The 21,900-nt window shown below is 37.9% G+C and overlaps 1 protein-coding gene across 1 annotated transcript; it reads right to left on the bottom strand.

Moving 5' to 3' along the window:
- Positions 1-421: 421 nt before the first annotated feature.
- LOC104409044 (hemicentin-1-like) lies at positions 422-21,321 on the bottom strand. Its single transcript, XM_010018823.1, has 14 exons — positions 21,248-21,321; positions 19,367-19,528; positions 18,492-18,628; positions 16,949-17,116; positions 13,081-13,194; positions 9,510-9,596; positions 8,937-9,128; positions 8,017-8,190; positions 6,894-7,007; positions 5,361-5,506; positions 3,372-3,522; positions 2,427-2,630; positions 1,664-1,777; positions 422-675 (listed from the first exon to the last, which is right to left on the bottom strand). The coding sequence occupies exons 3-14, from the start codon at positions 18,514-18,516 to the stop codon at positions 422-424; spliced, it is 1,743 nt and encodes a 580-aa protein (XP_010017125.1). The 5' UTR covers positions 18,517-18,628; positions 19,367-19,528; positions 21,248-21,321.
- Between the last annotated feature and the right edge of the window lie 579 nt (positions 21,322-21,900).

Here is a 21,900-nt window from a genome sequence, read left to right as displayed (position 1 = left end):
CTTGCACTTGGCTTGCTTAAACTTCATAAGGCTGGCATCAGCCGACCTCACAAGTGTGTCAAAGTCCCTCTGGATGGCATCCCTTCCCTCCAGCGTATCAACCGAGCCACACAGCTTGGTGTCATCAGCAAACTTGCTGAGGGCGCACTCAATCCCACTGTCCATGTCACCAACAAAGATATTGACCAAGAGAGGTCCCAACACTGATCCCTGAGGGACACCACTTGTTACTGGTCTCCAACTGGACACTGAGCCATTTACCACAACTCTTTGCATGTGGCCATCCAGCCAGTTCTTTATCCACTGAGTGGTCCATCCATCAAATTGAATTCTCTCCAATTTAGAGACACCAAAAAAAAATATCAGTAAGTTTGCAGTACCTTGTAGAAGAAAAAAATTCAGAATTGCATACTCAGAATACCTAAACAGTTTTGTCTTTATGGACAGTGTTCGCGATGCTAAAAGTGAGGTTTTCACTAAAAGTTACCTGCAACCTCCTTCCATTGGACAAAAATGTGTGTTTGTTGTCCTCTGCTAGGAGGTGGCCATCCTTTTGCCAGGTAATACTTGGAGAAGGGTTGCCATTTGCAACACAGTCCATCACTGCAATCTTGTTCACAAGCACAGTCACTTCTTCAGGCAGATCACCATTAGCTCCATTGACGGATGGTGGTACTACGAAAGAGCAAAATACGATACGAATAATGTGACTTAGTACCTCTTGGTATCTTTTGTTTGGTTGTGGTTTTTGAGATTTATTTTGTTTTTTTTCTTTTTCATTTATTTTGGTTTGGTTTTTTTAAGATTACAGACCAATCTTTTAGATTGGGATTTTAATAGAAAGTAGTGAAATCTTCAGTGATCCGGTGAGAGATAATAAAATCCCAGGAGTAGTTCAGCTAGAACAAATCAGTATAACTCAAAGGACTGGAGGAGAACTACACTTATACACAGAAGCCATAAAGAAGAGGTGAAAGCTCATTTTCCAGTTAGTCCATCATGTTCTTTGCTGTCAGAACAAAAGAGGATTTCCAAGGCAGGACCCCTTCCTAACAATATATCAGTCCTTTCAGTGGTATATACAGAAATAGGAGTCAAGAAATAAGTGTTTCCCAACGCAAAAACCTTGAGTACGTCAACAGACAACGCAGCCAGCATACAAAAGCTTTCTGTGCAATGTCTGTAAACAGTTCATGTGATATGGGCTCTGCAGGCATTCAATAGTTGATCTACATCAATAGTTTCCTTAAGCTTTGGGAGTTTTGCACATTTTTTAGAAAACGATGACCAAAATAAGGTGAGAAAAACCTAGTATGTCAGAATTTTGAACTGGAGATTGATCAGGGAGCAAGAGATACAAAATAAAACCTGGATTTCTAGCTATGCTTTTCTTTTTGGTGAAGTGTGATGGGGATAATGCAACTGAGTTCCAATAGCAATAACCTAAAAACGTACTAAACTAACAACATTAACACTATTTTCATTCAATTCTGTATACTTGTATAAAACTCTAGCACCTTATATAAACAGATTAATTTTATGGTTTAAAAATATTTATTTATAAACTTTTAAAAAATTAAGTAAAGCTGGACTATAATGTTTCATTAGATTCCACAGAACTCATTTTAGCATTAAAAATTAAAACAAAAGCAGGAAAGCTCACAGAGCACATGAACATCATAATGAATGGAATCCTCCCCAGCTTCGTTTACCGCCACACACATATATTTCCCAGCATCTTCAGCCTGTGCCCGTGGAATCTGCAACACTCGGCCTCCTGGAAGGAAAACGCATTCAAGATTAAATGCAGCATCAAGCAGTTTCCATTATTTCCACACCACATTTCACTAGAGACCTGAGCAAGCAAATTTACGAATGTTTAGCGTTTATTCTAAATTATAAGTAACTGAAGACTTTACTTCCTGGCTACTTTTTCTACTGGCAGATACTTGGAATTCAACAATGTTCATACTGAAATGTTAGAAAAGAGTAATTAATTCCACACAAAGGAATAACATTATTCAGCAACATGCAGCCAGACATTCTTCAGTCAAAACCATAAATATTTCTCAGCTAGGTGACAGACAACTAATAGGCAAAAGGAAATATAAACACGGAATATTCCTGTAAACCTGTTCCAAACTGGGAAAATTTACTTCTGAAGCCTATAGGTACTCTTCACTGTTCCTCATTTAAAGCATAGCCATGTAAACAGATTCAGAGAGAGAGAGGACATATTAGGAATATGTTTTGGGAGTGGCAGTCATTGGTCTCCCAACAGATGAGCAATAGATAGGAAAAAAAGTCAAGAAAATCTGAAAAGAATATTAAGGCAGTGTTTTGAAGTGGAACACTTTGTTATTACTACACAAATACTAGCACTAATGCCATTTCTTAATGTCAGAGAATGACATTTTAATACTCACCTGGTAAGATTAGTATTTTATCACTAGAGCTCAGAGGATAGCCATCTTTATACCATGTAAGAACTGGAGGAGGAACAGCATTGGTCTCACAGTACAGTGAAAGGGGGTTGTTAACAATCACATCTTTACTTTCTCCACTTCTTCCTGTATCTACCGTGTTACCAGCTTCCCATTCCTTATAATGCTTTTGGAAACTAGGAGGAACTATAACCGAGGGGGAAAAGGGTTAGAATTTTACAGCAGAAATAACTAGTTTAAAAGTCAAGAAATTAAAAGATATTGTGATTGTTAAATAGCAGCAATAAAAAAATAAGTGTATTAAATTAACCCCTCCTCTCCAATTTAAATTTCACAGGAAAATTCTAGTTGTTTTCGTCAGACTGAAAATTGAGCAATCTACTGAGTATCTACTGAAGACTAATAAATAAGTGTAAGAAGACCTGGTAACAAAGCATGGAGAGTGTTAATCAACAATAATACTTAAACACTAAGCTATCTGCTTTCACTCAAGTTCTAACTTTCTCTAAATTTTCATAAATTATTAATGATTTTTATATTTACACACAGTGTGTAGACCAAGAAAATGCCTATGTCTGGGACCTCTAAGTACTGCTCAATACAGATGAATAAAATATGATGTCTTGGTTTATGCTAATTTAAAACTTTTTCATGTTGTTTAGACGAAGAGAGTTACTATGCCATTCCACTGACTTCCAGAACACTGCATACATCACAAAATATGAAAGAATAACCAAATACTGTGTTTCTAAAAGATGAGCAAAATACATATGAAACAAAAATCACACAAATCACAAAAGCATTGGATTAGACCAAGCAGGTGTAAAGGATACAGGTATAAAGGTGTAAAATTATAAAAATTCCAATATCCCAGAACATTAGAAAAGAAGGCTACCAGAATAATTTTGTTATCTGAACTCTGTTTACCTTGTATATTTACATCAAATTCCACTTCATCCTCTCCAGCAATGTTGGATGCCAGACAAGTGTAACGACCGGTGTCTGACAGTTGAGCCTCCTTAATCTGCAGAGTATGGCCACTAGCTTGGATAATGACATGATCATCTGGTTTAAGTGGCTGTAATGTAATTTTACATGGAAATTAATACTTTGCTAAATATACACTAGAAATAGCCATATTCATGGAAGTAATATGATGTCACCTGTCTTTTGGTCAAATTCAGGTTGTTTCAAAATCCTTCTTAAGGCAGTATACTATGAGTAAGAATTTGATATTTCCTCTGCTTTGATACCACTAACAGAGCATCCTTCAATTTTTGTTAATGCTTATGGCAAGGCCTGTTTTCAATCTACGCAAAGAAAGTAGTTGATTAGGACATCAGATTACTGAGAGTCACTACACAGTCCTAAGCCAAGTCTCCTGGGATGGCAGTCTTGGCCACAGCTGGTGAACCTAGCTCTCCTGCTTCCCTCACACCAAAAGCTTTTCCTCTCTGAGCAAACTTGATCAAGGTCCAGGTTTCTGGAGATGGTTTTCTTTCCATGGTTATCAGAAACTCTGCATCTTCATCTTTCTGATCTTGGTAGCTGCTCTCCTGAGAGAATGTGGTTTTACATCATTCCTAATCCCAGATGCAAGGTGCTGTGGAAACGAGCAATGCGATCCCCATCAAGCAAGGGCTCTTGTGACATCTGATAAAATTAGGCTAATTTAATTCCCTGAACTCACTGACCAAGTCGAAGAGCTGATGGAAAACCTACACAAGCAAATCTACCGTATAGTTTTCTGTATGAGGTGAACAACTCAATCTAACTCACCCTACAGCCACATAGCCACTTGGATCTGCTGTCCCTTAAGGGCACAGTGTAAACATAAAATGGATGCAGCAGCAATGCAGAAATACACAAGATTAGATGTTACTGTTCCTAGCATTTACATCACACATGACAGTAGAGACTACACTACTACGATCTGTACCTCTCAATGAAAACAGAACACATTAGAGAGTCAGCACTGAACTCCTGGCATGCAGGGGACAATTAATTTAATCCATGGATGTGAATGAAAGCCATTTACCTATGGGCAACCTAAGAAAAAGCTGCTGCTCTGACAGTGGCAGCAAGCTGCTTATAGCTACTATCTTTCTTTGGGGACCTCTCAACTCCTCCCAGCATAATTTTTCATTGGCAACACATTCAGTACACCCAGGAGATCCATGAATTACAGCATATGCTCAAAACAGACAGACACGCTTGGTAAATCCGGGAAAAGCTGGTCCAGCTGGAGGGGTGCAGCAGCCTGCTGCACTATAAGTGCCCTACCAAGAACAACTAAAGCAAGAGATTATAGTCTTCTTTCTTACAAAGGAGTTGCACAGTTTCTTTTTTACTTATAGGCAGGCCCCAGTAGAATGCACATCTGTACTGTGACATTGTCCTTCCAAACTTCTCCAGACCAATGTTTTTGTGAAGACTGTGTGTGGCATGAACCACACCTCATTCCCCCTCACAGAGGATCCAGATGTCGTTGTGGTTTCAGGAGCTCTGCCAGAACCAAGCAGGAGGCTCTCTGCAACTTCTGCAAGGGCAGCACTTAATGGAACCAAGCATGGGGCCATTCTGTAACAGGGCCTTTGGGGACTTTACACAACAGCAAAGGGACATGTGGTCATATCATGGGATCCTACTACTGAGCAGGGCACCCCTCTTTAAAGCACAGGCCAGTAACAGGCCCTGGAAGCTGATGTCTCAGTAGCACTGCCAAGCACCCACAAAAAAAGCAAGGGTGTCAATTTGCACAGATCTGGCCAAAAGCAAACATTCTAAGATGCGTCTGACTTCAGCATTGCAAATAAGCCTTTTAGGCTGTGTGAATGTTTGTTAGTAGTGACAGTGATTATGCAGTTGTTTCTGTACAAAATCTACCCATTAGAAGGAATTAAGTTTGTGACTGGCCTGTCCATCCTTGTACCAGCTGATGGCAGCCGCAGGAATGGCATGAACTTCACACTCCAGGGTAAGGCTGTGGTTTATTTTGATCTTCACTTCTTTAGGGGAGACACCCATCCCTGAGATATCCCCTTTGTTAATGGTTGGCGGAACTGCGCAAAAACAAAGGGAGCAAGTGTGATTTGCGTGACTTAATGTCTTAGGCAGCATTTCAAATTTAATTTGGCAAAGGGAAAACCTGGATGATAACCTCAGAGAGAGCAAGTGCATTCCTCTATAGTCTGCCTCTTCCTCATAGCTGATTTTTTTTTTAAATATACATATATGTATTCCAAACTTTTTCTATTATATTTATTACATACAAAATATATAAAACTGTATTCAACAGTTTTAGATATGAAAACCTGACTATAACCTTACCCAGCTATAGAACTTTATTATGTGTTTGGATTGAATTCTATAAAGTTCAATGTAATACAGTAATTGAATAGCATTTTGTGGAAAATAATAGTCTCAGAAATACATTTGAACTGAAGTCCACACTTAGAGCAGCTACTCAAAACTCAGTATTTCCATTCCATTGAAATACCAGTGCTGCAAAATCTTGCTTCCTTCTGAATCATAACAAAAACACAGTATTTCAAAACTCTTCAGCTACCCCCATCCTGGTCTCCTAATATCTTTTAAATGCTTTCAAAGCATTTTCCATTCTTTTTCCAATGGGACATTTTAAATTCTCCCTAATGGTTTCTGTACAATAATAACTGACAGTTGCAATGCCATTTGGGAGTGGGGGGCTTTATGTTGCTAGATAGCCATACTTCAGTAATGAACTCTTTTGTCATCTTCTCATTATTCTGAATCCAATGGGGACATATTAGGGAATTAGTGTCATTAAAATAACAGCACGGTTGCTGTGAGGTAGCAAACCGAACTGCAATTCAGACTAGAAAATTTAAAAATATGAAAAATCATGCTTGACTGAGCCCATAATGAAGAGTTTCAGCATTAAAATAGAGTATTAGGCACAAATGCTCAAAGGACTATGTGCTGACAGGAATCCTTGAATAAGAAAGCTTTTGTGCATATGGTGTTTCATGGAAGGATATAAAAATAGTATCTTCTGGTTTTACCTTACTTAACAAAGTTTTCCATTAGATGTTATGGATCCCCTTCCCTCCTCTTTTTCTAAAATAATTTCTTTGCTCACAAGATTCTCTGCTCACATCTCCCATTGTGCTGCACTCATCTGATTTGAAAATCATCACCAAAAAAGCATTTCAGAAGAAACTGGAGTTCAACATTTCTTAAATATCTTCCCATGGGAGTTACAAAGATCTTTATCCCAACAGCAGCATTTGTGAAGGATGCAACAGGAAACTGCTCTATTATCTTTCCTCAAGCAATGCCATGAGCTAATGCAAATGTTTGCTAAGTAAAGCAACTAACAGAAATCCTTGTATTCACCAGGATTAAGTAACACTGCAAAGGCAGAAAAAATGGAAGAACAAAAAAAAAAAAAAGGAAGTATTTACATACTGTAGACTTTCACTTCATAGTGTTTCAGAGTTTCTCCAGCCTCATTTGTGGCTATGCAGGTATATCTTCCAGCATTGTCCTCCTGTGCATTTAAAATCTGTAGGGTTCGACCACCTGCCAAAAGACATAATTTTTTAATAACATCTACATTTACCCTTGCTTTCCAATTATTGGAAATTATTATTTCCAATAGTTTCTGCAGCATATTTTCAACCCTTTGGTATAATTCTGCCCTTAGATGAGCATAAAAAATTGACTGCCTTGCACACTGGGTAATAAATGGGTGCATAATTTGCAGGAGTGCTTTGGATCACAAATCCTGTTGCTTACAGATTCTTGGAAAATTTGTTAACATAGTTCTCTAGAAGAAATTTCTTACAGATACTTAAATAGGAGGAAGTGATTTAGGGTTCTGCACATTTCATTCACAGAAAAAGGGAAAGGAGGCATAATCAGTAAGATCTAGCAAGAAGACTTTATTCAATATATGGATGTGAGCTTCTGAATTGCCTTTCTGTTTCAGTGCAGTTCTTCATATGAAAGAGGCCCTTAACTCCTTCTGGAGAATGGACAGAAACAACAGCCACTATGTCAGAAGTGTAGATATGAATGAATAGGTAGGATTTAAGAGTTCAGGTGGCCTCTACAGCTTTGAAATCCATCAATTTCCTTCCCATAGTACCCATTTTATTTATGATTTATATTGTCTGCATTCTCAGAGGTGAGTCACTATTTGACTTGGCTGCAGCTCTTTCTAGACTGCATTCCTAGAAATGCAATTGAAATACTATTCAATTCCTTGCTATCAATACCTACTTAATTTTTCTCTGAACATTTGCAGTTAACAATGCTAACCTTCTTTTTCATCTACATTGCTTCAGTGTTACCAGTGAAGCTTGTTCCCATTTTCCACCTCAATAGATGAGCTAGGTAAGAGTCAGTTCACAAATTAAAAATGGCAAGCTACTAGTGACCTAGAAAAATGGAGTTTTACTAAATGGTACAAAAGTACAAACATAGCACTTAATAGAAATACATTTGATTTATTTTTTTTTTAAATCTGTAACAGGAAACTGAACAATAAAAAAATAGTGTTATTTCTCAATAACAACTAAACATTTACCTGGCAAAATGCGGATATTTCTGTTTGATTCTAAAGTATTACCATCTTTCAGCCAGGTGATCATTGCTGGAGGGTAAGAGTAAGCTTCACAAACCAGTGATGTTGGGCTGTTGAGGATAACAGTGACATCTTCTGCATTTCCATGGCTGTCTGCACCCACAATAGTTGGAGACACTAGGAACAACAAAATCATTAACCAGAAGAAGGACCTCTATGAAAAGCCAGTTTTCTTTTCCCTGTTCAGTCTAGGAATCTGGTTGCAGCCTTAAATAGCTGGGAGGCACTCCTATGAGACATACTGAAACCCAGAATGAGACAACATTCATCTGGTTTTATCTTTTGTCCTGAAGTCAACAATCAGCCCATGCCAGTGGAATCATCCACCCTTAGCCTTTGTCAAACACAGGTCACCAGGAAGCCAGCCATCACTTCTTGCGCAGCAGCTGGCAGACCCACTGCTTGATGATCCTGTGAGCAGCAGATTGGTAGGAGGCATAATCCTAGGAAATGAGGATGTGGAAAACAAACTCACCATTGTTTGTATGTGGTTATGCAATAACCATCATGAAAAAAAGAAAAGAGAACTGCAGATGGTTTCAGCTTTTATGAAGAGATCACAATCTGAAGCGATCTCAGATACTTCTTCCTTGAGTCACAATAAGCTAATGTACTGTCCTGCTCGTTCCATGCAGCCAAGTCCTGTCATAGTTCCGCATTTTCTAGCTCTATATTGTCTAAAGCAAAGAACTACTGTTTATGTTGAACTACTATTATTTATCATTTACTAAGCTCTAAAATTTTAATGGTAGACAGGCAACTTACACATTGCTGTAATTAAAGTACTACAAAATTCCAATGTGATTATCTGTTTTTTCTGGAGATTAATATTTTCTCTGTAAGAGCCAGACCAGCGGTCTTACCAAGTACATTAAGACTGTAACTTTTGCTCTTCTCTCCAGCTGTATTGGATGCAATACATGTGTATCTTGCCGTATCAGTGATTTGAGCATTGGTGATTTGCAGGAAACGGCCACTGAACAGAAAATTGTGATTCTCATCCTCAGTAAGAGATTGCCCATCCTTTGTCCAGGTGATCTGTGGTACAGGGTTCCCTTAATGGAGTGAAGAAAGTCACAAATATTAATTGTGGCATAGCCATTTCCAAACAAAAAATAATGTTTCAGATACCCTTTTAAAATACATGCTTTAGGGAAACGTTTTGGAATATGCATTCTATTGAACCTCTTAGAAGTAATATACAACTCCTCTTAAATTCCACTGGCCTTTAGAAAAGAAATATCACAGCAAATGTTACATTTTATGTAACCTTTATAAGGAGGACACCTTAGTCCTGCTATCAGCACCATAGTCAAACCTGAAATTTTAAAATTCCACTGAACCATAAATTCCATTAAAAACATTCTGTTCAGAACCAATGATGATTGACACCATGGATTTGATCAGCAAAGATAAGTAATATTGTATACTTTTACCTATCACTTCACATGTTAGGGTAACTCTGTGCTTCTCTTTTACTTTCACGTCTTCCAATTTATTTTCACCCACAATCCCTGGAGGCACTGCAAAAAGACAACAATATTGTCAAGTATTACTTACAACCAATTTAAATACATTAATGACAGTATCTCAGTGTGTGCTTCCCTTAATCACATCAATCGGTGAATGGCACAGATCTACCAGAAACAGGTTCAGGTGAGAGACATTGTAGAACTAACCTGCTGGACAACATATATGCACTGTGTTCTGCACCCCTTAACCATACTAGTACATGCAAAAGGCAAGAGAGGACCACAGACCCATAAAGTATTCATAGGATCATAAAATCATCACCCCACTTCACCTTCAGAGCCCGAGAGATACTCAGGGTGCTGAGGAGTATGGTCTGTAAGGGCAATATTTCTGAGTATGGTCAGTAGGGCAATGATGACAAGCACTTGTTAGCAGGGCCACTTTTGATTTTATGCACCAGAAATTTTTTTGAGTTTGTAAAGAAATTCTATCACCCATATTAAGCAGCAAGTGATTTATCCATTCAAAACTGTGTGCTTAAGAGTTAGTTGTTACCATGTGCATATGAGCTGCTTGTTTTCCAACGGATTTATAAAAAAGAGTCAGCTTGCCTATTTACTATGTTGTTTCTTTTTCCTTACCAGCATGCTCTAAGCAGTATAATAGATTACCAAAAAGTGGATGTTGTGTAAAAGCATACATGTATTTTATGCAAATACAGCCAATTCTATACACCCAGATGAGCAAACTATGTAAGTCTAAAGGCATCTTGCAGTGATAAAAATTCTGTGTCTCTAGGGAAACAGAAGACAAAATACTACCCTTAAAACACCTATTCACCCCCCAAATTATTAACTCAATACAATGAAACTCTTACTTCTTACTGTATGGCTGACTACTTGATGACATGTTTTCAAATAATCTCAGTCAACAGGACTACACAGACTCGTGCTTTTGGATGACAAAGGCCAGATTATGAATGTGTTAGTGAGTAGCTGAGGTGGTTAAGATATCCGATCAACTATTTGTTTCAAAGTAGAGGCATTTGTAGATTCAGGCCAAAAGAAAATGGCATCACAAATCAAAGTAGGCATGGAGTCAAACAGGTTGAAAAGGAGGCCTATAGGTGTAGGAATGACAGCCTAATGCCCAAGAGATTTTTGAAAGTTTTGTAACAAAAATGCGGCACTAGGGAGCCAGATACTACCTTTTAATAATCTTACAAAATGCAAACTCAGCCTAGGTAGAAGACCTAAAAAGAAGGAATTAAAATTTATTCAGCAGCCTATTTGTGATCTATCACTAAGATGGAAGCAAGTTTTATCAAAATAAGGATTATGTTAATATGAAGAATTAATTTTCAACAGCAAAAAATGTTACACCAGATTTAGATACTAATGAAGAGTACAAATGAGTGAAAAATCAGGGAAAAAGAAAAAAAAGAAAAAGGTTTGCATCTCACTTGACTGGAACAATAAAGATACTGCCTCATTATGGCTAAAATGTTGGCCTCTGAACAGGACAAATGGTGAGATGTGAGTTAGTAGAATTTAGCATGCAGGAAGGAAGATGTTGCCAGTACTGGCACTCTCACCAGCTTGTGATGCAATTATGATCAAATTCCATGCAATGACTGTACAAGCAATGCAAACCAGACCTCTGTATGGGTTCTAATGTTCAAATGCAATGAGGCAAAGACACATCAACTAGTGAATGAATTTTATGGGGGGAAGAAAATATAACCTAAAATAATAAACTTCAGAACTTTTAGGTCAGGCCAAAAGTTACTATTGATAAGCAAACAGACCAATTCATCACTTTGGCCCCAAAATAATACCATAAGATATGAACACACATTAATTTCAGAAATATGACAAAGCCGCAGCAAACATTTTGCAAATATATAAATATTATGCTTGTCACACCAAGCTCCCCATGCAAACTGGCTCTCCTGTTGCACCTCCTACAACAATTTAGAGAAACACTGGTAAGTCTCTGTAGAGTTCCTATTAACAGTGAGCCAATGAATATTCCGTGTTGCTATCAGGACACATTCCAGTAACTTTCCTCTAGAAAGACAAAGGAATTACTGAGGGAAGGGAAGACTGAACAATAGAATTTTCCACTTAGACCACTTGCAATCAGCTTCACTAAGCATTTTTCTTCAAGTCAAACAAAGCCTATGCAATAGATTTCCAGAACTCTCGAGAATACTCTGACACTAAAACCCTCCAAAGAAAACAGTAAAACAATGAATGCTTTTCAGTGTTTATCCATCTCTTCCATTCTACCAGACTTAAACTTCCGTGAGCTCATCAGATAAACATGAACTGACATGAGTGTGAGTTATCATTCACAGGCTGAATGTGCATAAGTCAGTAGAAGGCAAGGGAAGCCGATAGCTTTAACCATCTTACAGAAAAGAAACTACAGGAAAATGATATACAGTAAGGTAAGACAACCTGCATCAGGCCTGGTATTTAGTAACAAGTAGTTACTGAATAAAAAAGCAGCATTTCTCAGGGAAATACTATGGGGATTTTTTTTATTTTTTGTTTTTTAAATAAGTAATGTGAAAAAAATTACACATTTATTATTCTAAATAGCAATCTAAAGAGCCTGCTGTATCAGTACTTGTCTAAACATGTTAGCAGGCTCACCCACTACCACATTTGGTTTATATCCCTTAAAATAACAATGGCTTTACTGACTGAAGGTTTCTGCTGGATCTGAGATTTCCATTTTGCAAAAACAATTCCAGCTTCAGTGTTTAATTTTCCTGTCTGTCTTAGCTTTGCCTTCACATCTCTGTTGAAACAGATTACCACCATCATGCCAGTTACCTATACATATTATACCCAGTCCTATACAGATTCATATGAATTTTGTATGGTTTCCTGAGACCAGTTTTCTTTTGACTTAAACCAGCTTAAATTCTGGCCTGGGCCAAAAGAAATAGCAGTATTTCCCTGACCACTCATTCTTGTCATCTTCCTTTCACCAATACTGGCATTTATAGGCTGTGTGGTAAACCAGCAGGGAACTGATCTGGCTGAAAACTAACATGACCTGGAAAACATAAAACCCCCACTTTTCCAGATCACCTATAAACTGATTCACCTCCTTCATCACACTCAAAGGAGAGTGAAGCTATGAGCAACAAGAAACTGAAGAGAGGATAGGAGTCCAGCTCTGGGCATTTCCCAGACTTCTGTCTGTCTGAAATAACAACCTAACTGAAGCCAGTTGGGTTGACATAGTTCCTTTTCAGAAAGGAAACAAACCAACCACAAAACATAAGTAGCTGCCAGTTATTTCCAATTATGCCTGAAGAACCTTCACTTTAAAAACAAAAGAAACAACAAATTCACATGTAGAAGTAACTTTTCTTTACAGCTTTATTTTCTGACCATGTTACCAAATTAAGCTTGTTTTCCCCTAAGGACATACATTTCGGCATAATAATTTTTAAACTATTACCAAAGTAGTCAGTAGATTCCCTTCTTCTGTAACAAACATTTATTGCATACTTACCAAGAACAGAAAGGGAAAAATCCTTCCTCACTTCCCCTGCAGCATTGGTCACTACACAAGTATATTGGCCTTCATCTGCTACACTCGTGTGTGCCAAACGGAGCGTTCTGCCCCCTAAGTAGAAAAAAAACCAGACACACACACAAAAAATACAGTCACTGAAGTCTTTCTCCAACCATCATGCTCCCAAATCGTCTGTGCTCTTAATCTTTTATGTTTTGCTTAAATTTACAGCTGTATTTTTTCATGTGTTTTCATTTTTAATGTGCTTTGTTTTGTTGAACAAAGAGTGAGAGGAAGTGTCTGACCTTACTCCTACTCCAATCATTTCCCAATGCTTTTGTATCTGTGCTTCATATTGATCATCCTATTCTTTCTAGTCAGCAACTTCCAAAGTACCCTGACATGAACATCTCACACACCCCCGGCTCCCTGCCTTTATTTTTCTTCCCTCTAGAAACTATGTTTAAGTGAACTTTGAGGCATTCAGACATTTTCTGAGGATTTCTGAATAAAATCAGATACAACTGGAACAATCTTGGAGATTGAATACTTGGAGAAACATCTGTAGAGTTTACACAGAGAAAATCAAACCAGCTTTTCACAGGTCACTTAAACGATATGCACAGGTACAGTAATTCATTGATCAGCACAGACACTTTGGATGTGGCAGGAACACTGCTTTTGTAATATGCAGGAGTTGTGCTCATACTTCTATGCAGGAAATTTTGATAGACTATGGTGTCTCAGCGAGATTTGCATTCACATGAGTACTTCACTATACTGAGAATCTAACTAGATGGCTGTACAGGAAAAAGTAATACAGCCTCATCAGAGCAGTGAATACAGCCTCATCAGAGCAGTGAATACAGCCTCATCAGAGCAGTGAATACAGCCTCATCAGAGCAGTGAATACAGCCTCATCAGAGCAGTGAATACAGCCTCATCAGAGAGGGGGTGTGTGTACACATAAAAATAAGTTTATTTTTATAAACACATACAAGCAGTCCTTAAAGATATTTTCACATGTACAGATAAGGAATAAAATCCCACTTGGCTCTTACAGCATTTGTATTAATTGTGCCATTAGTAATAGTAACAGGTGACGACAGTACTGGTTTACCTGTATGTTTTAAAATAGCAGATTTCTCTTAACGCTGTAGCAGAGCAGTTGTCAGAACAACTTTGCACAGGCATGCCAGCTTAAAAGGAAGAAAATTTGCAAGTATGTTTGACCAAAAGATCAAGAACATCCCTGCTTTGCCATAGCAGAATAATTTACCTTTTCTTCTTTCTTGTCAGAAAAACAGCAAAACAAACATCAGTGAGCATTTAAATGTGAAAAGAAGTGACCATCCTTCAGCTTTTTCCCAGTTTCTCTTTAAACTGGGAAATGTGAGTTTAAAAACTGGGAAACCTAAAACATGACTTTTTCTCACATTAGCAGTCATTACCACAAAGTACATCACATCTGAACTATGCCTGAGGATATCCACAGGGTCTCATTATTGGGATATATCCCAGAAAATTATGTTCCTGGTCATGTGCTGACCTGGTTAATGGATGTGCCCTGGCCCAAGGAGTTCTACCTGCTGAAAGGAGTACTGAGACAGTGGAAGGCTCAGTTCTTGCAGCCTCAGTTCTTGCAGCACCCTAATTCCTTCTCCCATCCACACCCTGAACAAAGCCATATAACAAGCAAAATGAGGTAGATATGTGCCTGCAGGAGACTCTAACTTTCTCTGGTATCACATTCCATAGCACACCCAGGGCTTCAGAGCTGAGGCAGGGTATGATTTTCTACATTTAGCTAAAACCTAATCAAAACTTTTCTCCTTCTTAAAGCTAGTGTGCAACTTAGTGCATGGTCTACAAGGAAAGCAGTGGTGGATCTTATTTTTCTTTTCTTTTTCTTTTTTTTTCCCTAGAAGATATAGGAAGCATCATCAGAAGGAAACATCAGCATCTGAATTAAGAAATTAAAAGTTGCCAGCAGCATGTCCACACATTTAAATCGTCTGCAATGCCAAGTATGTTTTCAATCAACAGAACCAAAATCTTGCTTTGGCAAGATTTTATTTTACCTCCCAAATCAGCTGAAGAGGGGGATTTTGTTGTTGTTGTTGTTGTTACTCTTTTTGGGTTTTTTTACAACTGCACAAGCACAAATGAAGTTCCAAATGCCATGTTGGTTACAGTTCACCACCACAATGCATACTTTTCTGAAACACAGAGTTTGCTGGAAAACAAAGCAGCAACTTCTGGCCTGTTTCCCTACTCCCACTGCAGCTAACATTCAGAGACAATAAACATCTTTTTGTCTCTCACCCTTCTTGACTCTTCAATCCGGGTGGTGATATTAGTGTGGGTGTAGAAATCAACAGACAGAACAGAAACAATCAAGCCCAGAAGGCATCATTTTTGTTAATGGCAATGTCACACAAAAAGGAGTGCATTCAGATAGTCAGATTTATACTGGATAATAATCAGACACCCACTCTTTTTTCCATGCGCCATCTGTAGAAATGGGAAAGTAGAGGACAGGACTACCTGTAATGTTAAAAGCTACATTGATGAAAAAATTCTAAAAAATTTCAGCTTCAAATCCAGTCTTAGCTGAGCTTCTAAACACCTTCCAGTTCCTTTACCTTTCATAGCTTTCTTATGCTCATGCCACAGGATGGTTTGGCTTTGCGTGGTGGCTTATATCAGAGTATTTGAAACTTCTTCAAAATTTATTTTCATAAAATTTCTAGCTATGAGCCGCAAACCCAAGATCAAAGAAAAATCTCATTTGTTACCTACACATCTCAGCTTTAACCAGATACTTAATTACTTCTATGCACTCCACAAAGCTGATCCCCAGGCACATGAAGACAATGCAAAATATGTTGCCTGCTTGGTACTCATTTTCTCTTTGTAATCTCAAGAGCACTAACTCAATTCCCTATTGTAAACACTGCAGCAGCCAGTTGAGTATTTCCACTTCTCTATGGTATTGCAGGAAAATGGTTTCAGGAACAGGTACCAAGCCCCTCATATTTCAGACGTCTCTGTCAATTACTACTGTCATAAAGAGCTATCTGAACTAGTTCTTCATAGGTTATTAAAACTTGAAAATCAAGATCCCTGATGAATTGCATCTGTTTCTCTGCTTGCCTATCATACGTTTCTCCAGATACTTTGGACTAGTCTTGTTGCTAATGCAGCATTCTGCATTTGACTGACCATGTAATTCCAACTTTGATTAGATGACATTCTGAAGATCAGATCCAGTTAGCTGCAAGGCCTGGAGGCATTTACATGTATTAATTTCTGAGGTTCATGAACAGGTTTCACTTTGTTTTTGTATACAGACCCACAGAAATGAAAGATGTCTTTTCTTTATTGTCATTTCTACTCATTCTCTCAAAGGTTTTTCCTCTCTAAAAGGTAAAATAACTGCAAAAAGGTAAAGAAAACTAATCAAATGAGAGAGCTATTGCAGTATATGTTTTGTCATTGACAAAGCAAGATGTTACCATCTGACATATCTCTGGTAATATAGATTAGACTAGCACACATTAACAGCCAGAATTATGGCTTAATCAATGACCAAACAGATCCCAGCCTTCAGCCCATACACAAAGTTTGGCAACAACTTTAAACTTTTATGTTAGCTTTTCACCAGGCAGTCTGGCTGATCTGGCACCATTTGCCAAAAAGCTTCACATTGAAAAACGATTTCTTTTCTCATCTTTACAGATTATTAAATCAAACCTTCCTTCATGTGAAATACTTGCACTGTAGATGGAGATGCAGAGAGCCCTTTGACCCCTTTCCTCCTTTTTTTTTTTTGTTTTTTTTTAAATAACTACAGCTTTTGTACCTGAGAGGATTCGCACTGAGTTGTTCAAAGTGACAGGCCATCCATTCTTGAGCCATGTTATTGTTGGCAAGGGAATTCCTGAAGCTTCACAAACCAGAGAGGTGGGATTCTTCTCCACAATGCTGATGTTTTCAGACATCTGCAGGTAACCAGCAATACTTGGGGGAACTACAGAAAATAATAAAGAAAAGCCATGCTTCAGAACAAGTGAAAATTAATTTTGATCTCAAAAGTTTGAGAGTTTGGCAAGTAAAGTGCAACAAGACTAAGACATTTAGTACTATATATTAATGACAGTTTCTTACTGTGTAATGGCCTAGAAATATTTAAATTAAATTCTATTACCTTTATTTTATGGCTTAAGATCCATAGTGAATAACAATTTATAGTAGTTCTGCCCATCTATGCTAATTACAATTTCCAGTATCTAATGAAACACTATGGAGAATTCTAACAATGACAGAATTATATGCTCTTTCTAATGGAAAGAACAATCCCTATTAAAATAACTATCACTAATTTAGCTTTTTTTTGCCAAGAATAAGAATAGTTCCACTTTGGAAGCAGTTCTGCAGTTCTACAGTTCATACTTTAGAACATGAAGACTGAGGTCAACAACTGACCAACATCCTCCAGCACTCTGACCAGCTTGAGGAAATTTGAAGTTTCTCTTTACTGCCCAGAAGTCCAATAATACAGTACAGCAAATACATCAAATAAAAAAACACCAAAACCCACTGGTAAATAATTTTGGCCTCTTATTTTCAATAATGGGAATTCCTGTAAAACATAAGTATTCTATGTTTGATGAACCGTAAAGAGCCATATACAAAAGTGTGACAGTGATTGTAAGATAATGTCCTGATGAATGCCATTAAGTCAAATTATGGAGATGAATTATAGTTGGAGTTACCATCTTTAAATTCTTCTTATTGTGCAAAATGGGAGAACCTGATAATCAAACACTTGAGATACTGTTTATCTTCTGGTAAAATCCTCTGGCAGCAGCCATGAGTAGGGTGTTCTTGGTTAAACCTTGTTTTTTATCTCCCACAATAGAATATTTCCCACCATGACACTCAACAAATATTCTATAAAATTTTACCGTGTCTTTTTTTTCCTCCTCTCAGGAGATGGAGCAACTGGGGATGGACTGATATTATCAGAGCCAAAGATAAGATTTCAAAATATTCTGAAGTTATAAAATTGGATTTGGATTTTTTTAACACTGCAGTTGAAACTGCATCACTGATTTGCAACTGAAACTACATCACATGTAAAGCCTGTAATAGATATAGGTGGTGCATTTAGTTACATAACTATTTCTTGCATGTCTGTGGGTGAATTTGCATGTCTATTTTGTTTCTGTTATGCCTGTCCCATTTTGCACATACTCACCATGAACATTTAGATCGTATTTTCTGTCAGATAGCCCTGCCGCATTGGCAGCAACACAGACATAGCGGCCAGTGTCTGACACCTGGGCATTTTTCAGTTGAAGAAAGTGACCATCGTGAAGTATCCCTATGTCCCTTCCTCTAACCAGTGGACGGCCATCCTTCATCCATGTTATTGATGGTTTTGGAATGCCCTGTACCTTGCACTCCAAGGAAACTTCATTTCCTTGGGTGATGACAACTTCGGATGGGTGACTACCACTATTCAATATAGTTGGTCGAACTATGAAAGAAAAAGAAAGACAGTATAGAAGTCAACTGGAAGCAACATTTCAGGAACACCACCTATTTCTGAACAGAACAATAATCGAGTTTGACAGATCAACATTTTAATAAAGACTAGTTATTGCAGGTTACCATTGACAAACCTGTTACGAGTACTCTGCAACTCACAGCATTTTCCACAGGTCAAAGAAGACATGAATAACCTCCTCCCTACCACCACCCCACAAAGTAAAAATGTTTTTTAAAATGCAACTTACAATTTTAAAAATGCAAACAGAAAAAAATAAATAAATAAAAAAGACTGCCCCAAACGCTGAAAATCCTTACAGATCTTTGAAGATTTTCTCTTTCATGGGATTGTTTAAAAGAACCTTCTTTTATTCCTGACCAAAATACAGAAGTAGCAGTAAAATCTAAGACAAATCTAAGTTCAGTTTGTTGTCTTCACCACTACAGTTTAGTGACAAGAAACATTACATTACCTAAGAGAGTTATATCTCTGTAATCATCTGTGGTCAAATGGACTTTCAACGGGTATATGCAAGGTCTTGGTCAAGGTCCAAGTCTAAGTTGCCAAAATTTTAATTGCTTGGTGTACTCTTAAATTGTCCTATAGCTAGACATTGTTCTCTGAAAATCTTGCAGCTTAACATCATGGTGATGATTAACACTTTCAACTATGTAACTTTATCGCAGAACTGTTAAACTATGAACAGAATTGTTAGTGGTAACTTACTGTATACTTGCAAACTGTATTCTTTCTTTGCACTTCCAGCTACATTTGAAGCAATGCAAGTGTAAGATGCAGCATCAGACATTTCAGCAATTGAAATTTGTAACTGTCTGCCTCCAGATAATAACCGCACCCTTCCTGAAAGATCAGCCACCAGTAGAGAGCCTGCAAGAGACATTCTTTCAGATAAAACCACAGAAAATGGTAACGAGCTTGCTCACGTGGGTGTAAAGTCCACTAGCTCATTTAAAAAATACTGAGCTTCATGATTGTCCATTTTAAAACTGCTCTATCAGAATTTTTCCAGATACCAGAAACTTCAAGCAAGCAGATTCTGAAGACTTTATATATTAACTGCTGACTTTATGACCTACGTCAACCACAGCAACCTGAGCTAAAGCATAATAACTCTCACATCCATGCAGAAAGTTTTGGACAGTTCCACTGAGCAGCAAATTCAACACTTTGAATAAAATCTGACTAATTTTCCAGTATAGAACCATTTCACTCAGCACAGCCAGTGCTTAGTAGCATATAATTCAGTTTTCACAAACAGACCACCTGTGTACTGTGCCACGCAGCACATGAGCATAGACTTCTGCCCAGGAAATCCTCAGCAGAAACTTGACAGCAAAATAATGTTGCATTCTCTGAGCAGAATTTTCAGACTTGGAGACCTCAGACTGGGCAACTATCTTCATCTTTGCAAAGATGAAGGGAGATTTCATGACAGAAGGAATACACCGGCCACTGGTAATTCTTGCAAGCTGAATTTTCATTTCCCACTTGCACAGTTAAAATCCTCTCTATGGAAAAGTGCACCACACATCAAACATGATGGAAAATCTGGCTCTTGAGTAACATTCAAAACTGTAATACTTTCTAACTGCTCTTCCAGACTTTTTACCAGGTATAAGTTTCCTTTCTGACATTTAAGTGTATACACTTTAGCCTTGCAGTACAGTTAGTAAAACATGTCACACAATGCCTTTTTGGCTTCCAAGATACAGGGTTTAAAAAGAACTTCATAAACTTCATTTTCTCAGAAAATTTTATGCAGTAAAATAATTTTGTAATTTAAATCTGGTCTCTCCACAAACCAAAATTAATTAAGGCAGGCACATATCACACTGAATTGTGCCATCTAGAATGACAGACAAATAGGTTGAGACTGATTAATGACACAAGAATTACCACACCAGAAGAGTTCAACATCTTATTTTGTCTAATATTCTCTCTCCAACAGTGTCCATGCAGTGCTAAAAATACCTGCTTTTGTCTACTGATTCATAAGAAGGTGTTTGCCAATGTTACCTTAACCCCTAAAGCAAAAAGGTGTGCAGGCTACTTTTAAATATTAAGATGGGATGAGAGAAAGGTTCAGTAAATCCCCAAAGCAATTACTACAACTAGATGCATTTTCAACACTTGGCAGTATGTCATGGCTGTAAATTTAAAAATAACTCAGAGAATATATCCATGTTATGCAGTGGCTCACAGGACTCAACTCAACACACACCACCACGAGACTTCACAGTGACTCACAGCCCTGCCAGCTGGGATCCACAAACAAGTATTACTGCACTTCGGTAAATAAGCATGTTGAGAGGGGTTAAGTATTTCACAGTCCATTTTTAAATCAGCTCAGGAATCTCTCCTGCACACCTTCAGAGATAATGACACCTAATCAAACAGGGGTCAGTTAGACAGAAGAGAATCACCTACTGCTGTAGTTCATTTTACTTAATAGCAGGACTGTTTAGATATCTCTGTGCTTGAACTCCTCAGAACACACCATCTAAAATATTCACAGGAAAAAAGAAAAACTGGCAGGTCAGAATTATCACGTTTCCATTATAAAATGGACGATGGACAGTTACCCACCATTCTTTTTCCAGGTAAGGCTAGGTGGTGGGATGCCACTAGACTCACATATCAGGCTTATCAAGCTCCCTTCAGTTACCGTCAGTTGAGATATGTCATCTGAGCCATGAATACTTGGTGACACTGGAAAGAAATGCCAAATAATTGCAGCATTTGAAACAAAACATAATGAGCCAACAGTAAGACTTAAATGACCCTCATACAAATTTGTACCATTATGCTCTGAAGCAATTACAAGGATTATATGCTCTTCCTGACAATGCAATTCAGACCCTGGTTAGGCAATAATATACTTGCAAATGACTGCATCAATCCTTCTACCTCTGAGGTCTGGTACATGCATAGGTTCTGCTTCAGGCTGACTTGAATACATTTCACAGAACAAAGCTGTTTCTGTGGGTTATGTAAACTGACTCCAATTCTAAGAGCCTGCCTCATTCATGGCCTTAGCTAATAAACCTGCAGGCACCACCACTAAGTGGAAAGTGATTTGTAAAATTCAGCCTAAGTTTTTCCTTTGAATTTTTCCTGCATCAACACACTGGCTGCCACATCCAATGCTAAGAACCTAATCCCTTCAATTTCCCAATGCTACCAGAGTGCCAGCTTTTGCTCTACAGCTCTATGACTGTCAACCAGTTACAGACAAAGGG

This window comes from Nestor notabilis, unplaced genomic scaffold (genome assembly GCF_000696875.1).
Source record: "Nestor notabilis isolate BGI_N333 unplaced genomic scaffold, ASM69687v1 scaffold24577, whole genome shotgun sequence".
Taxonomy (NCBI): Eukaryota; Metazoa; Chordata; class Aves; order Psittaciformes; family Psittacidae; genus Nestor; species Nestor notabilis.
The sequence above is the reverse complement of the archived record's forward strand: the minus strand, read 5'-3'. Positions and strand labels throughout refer to the sequence as shown.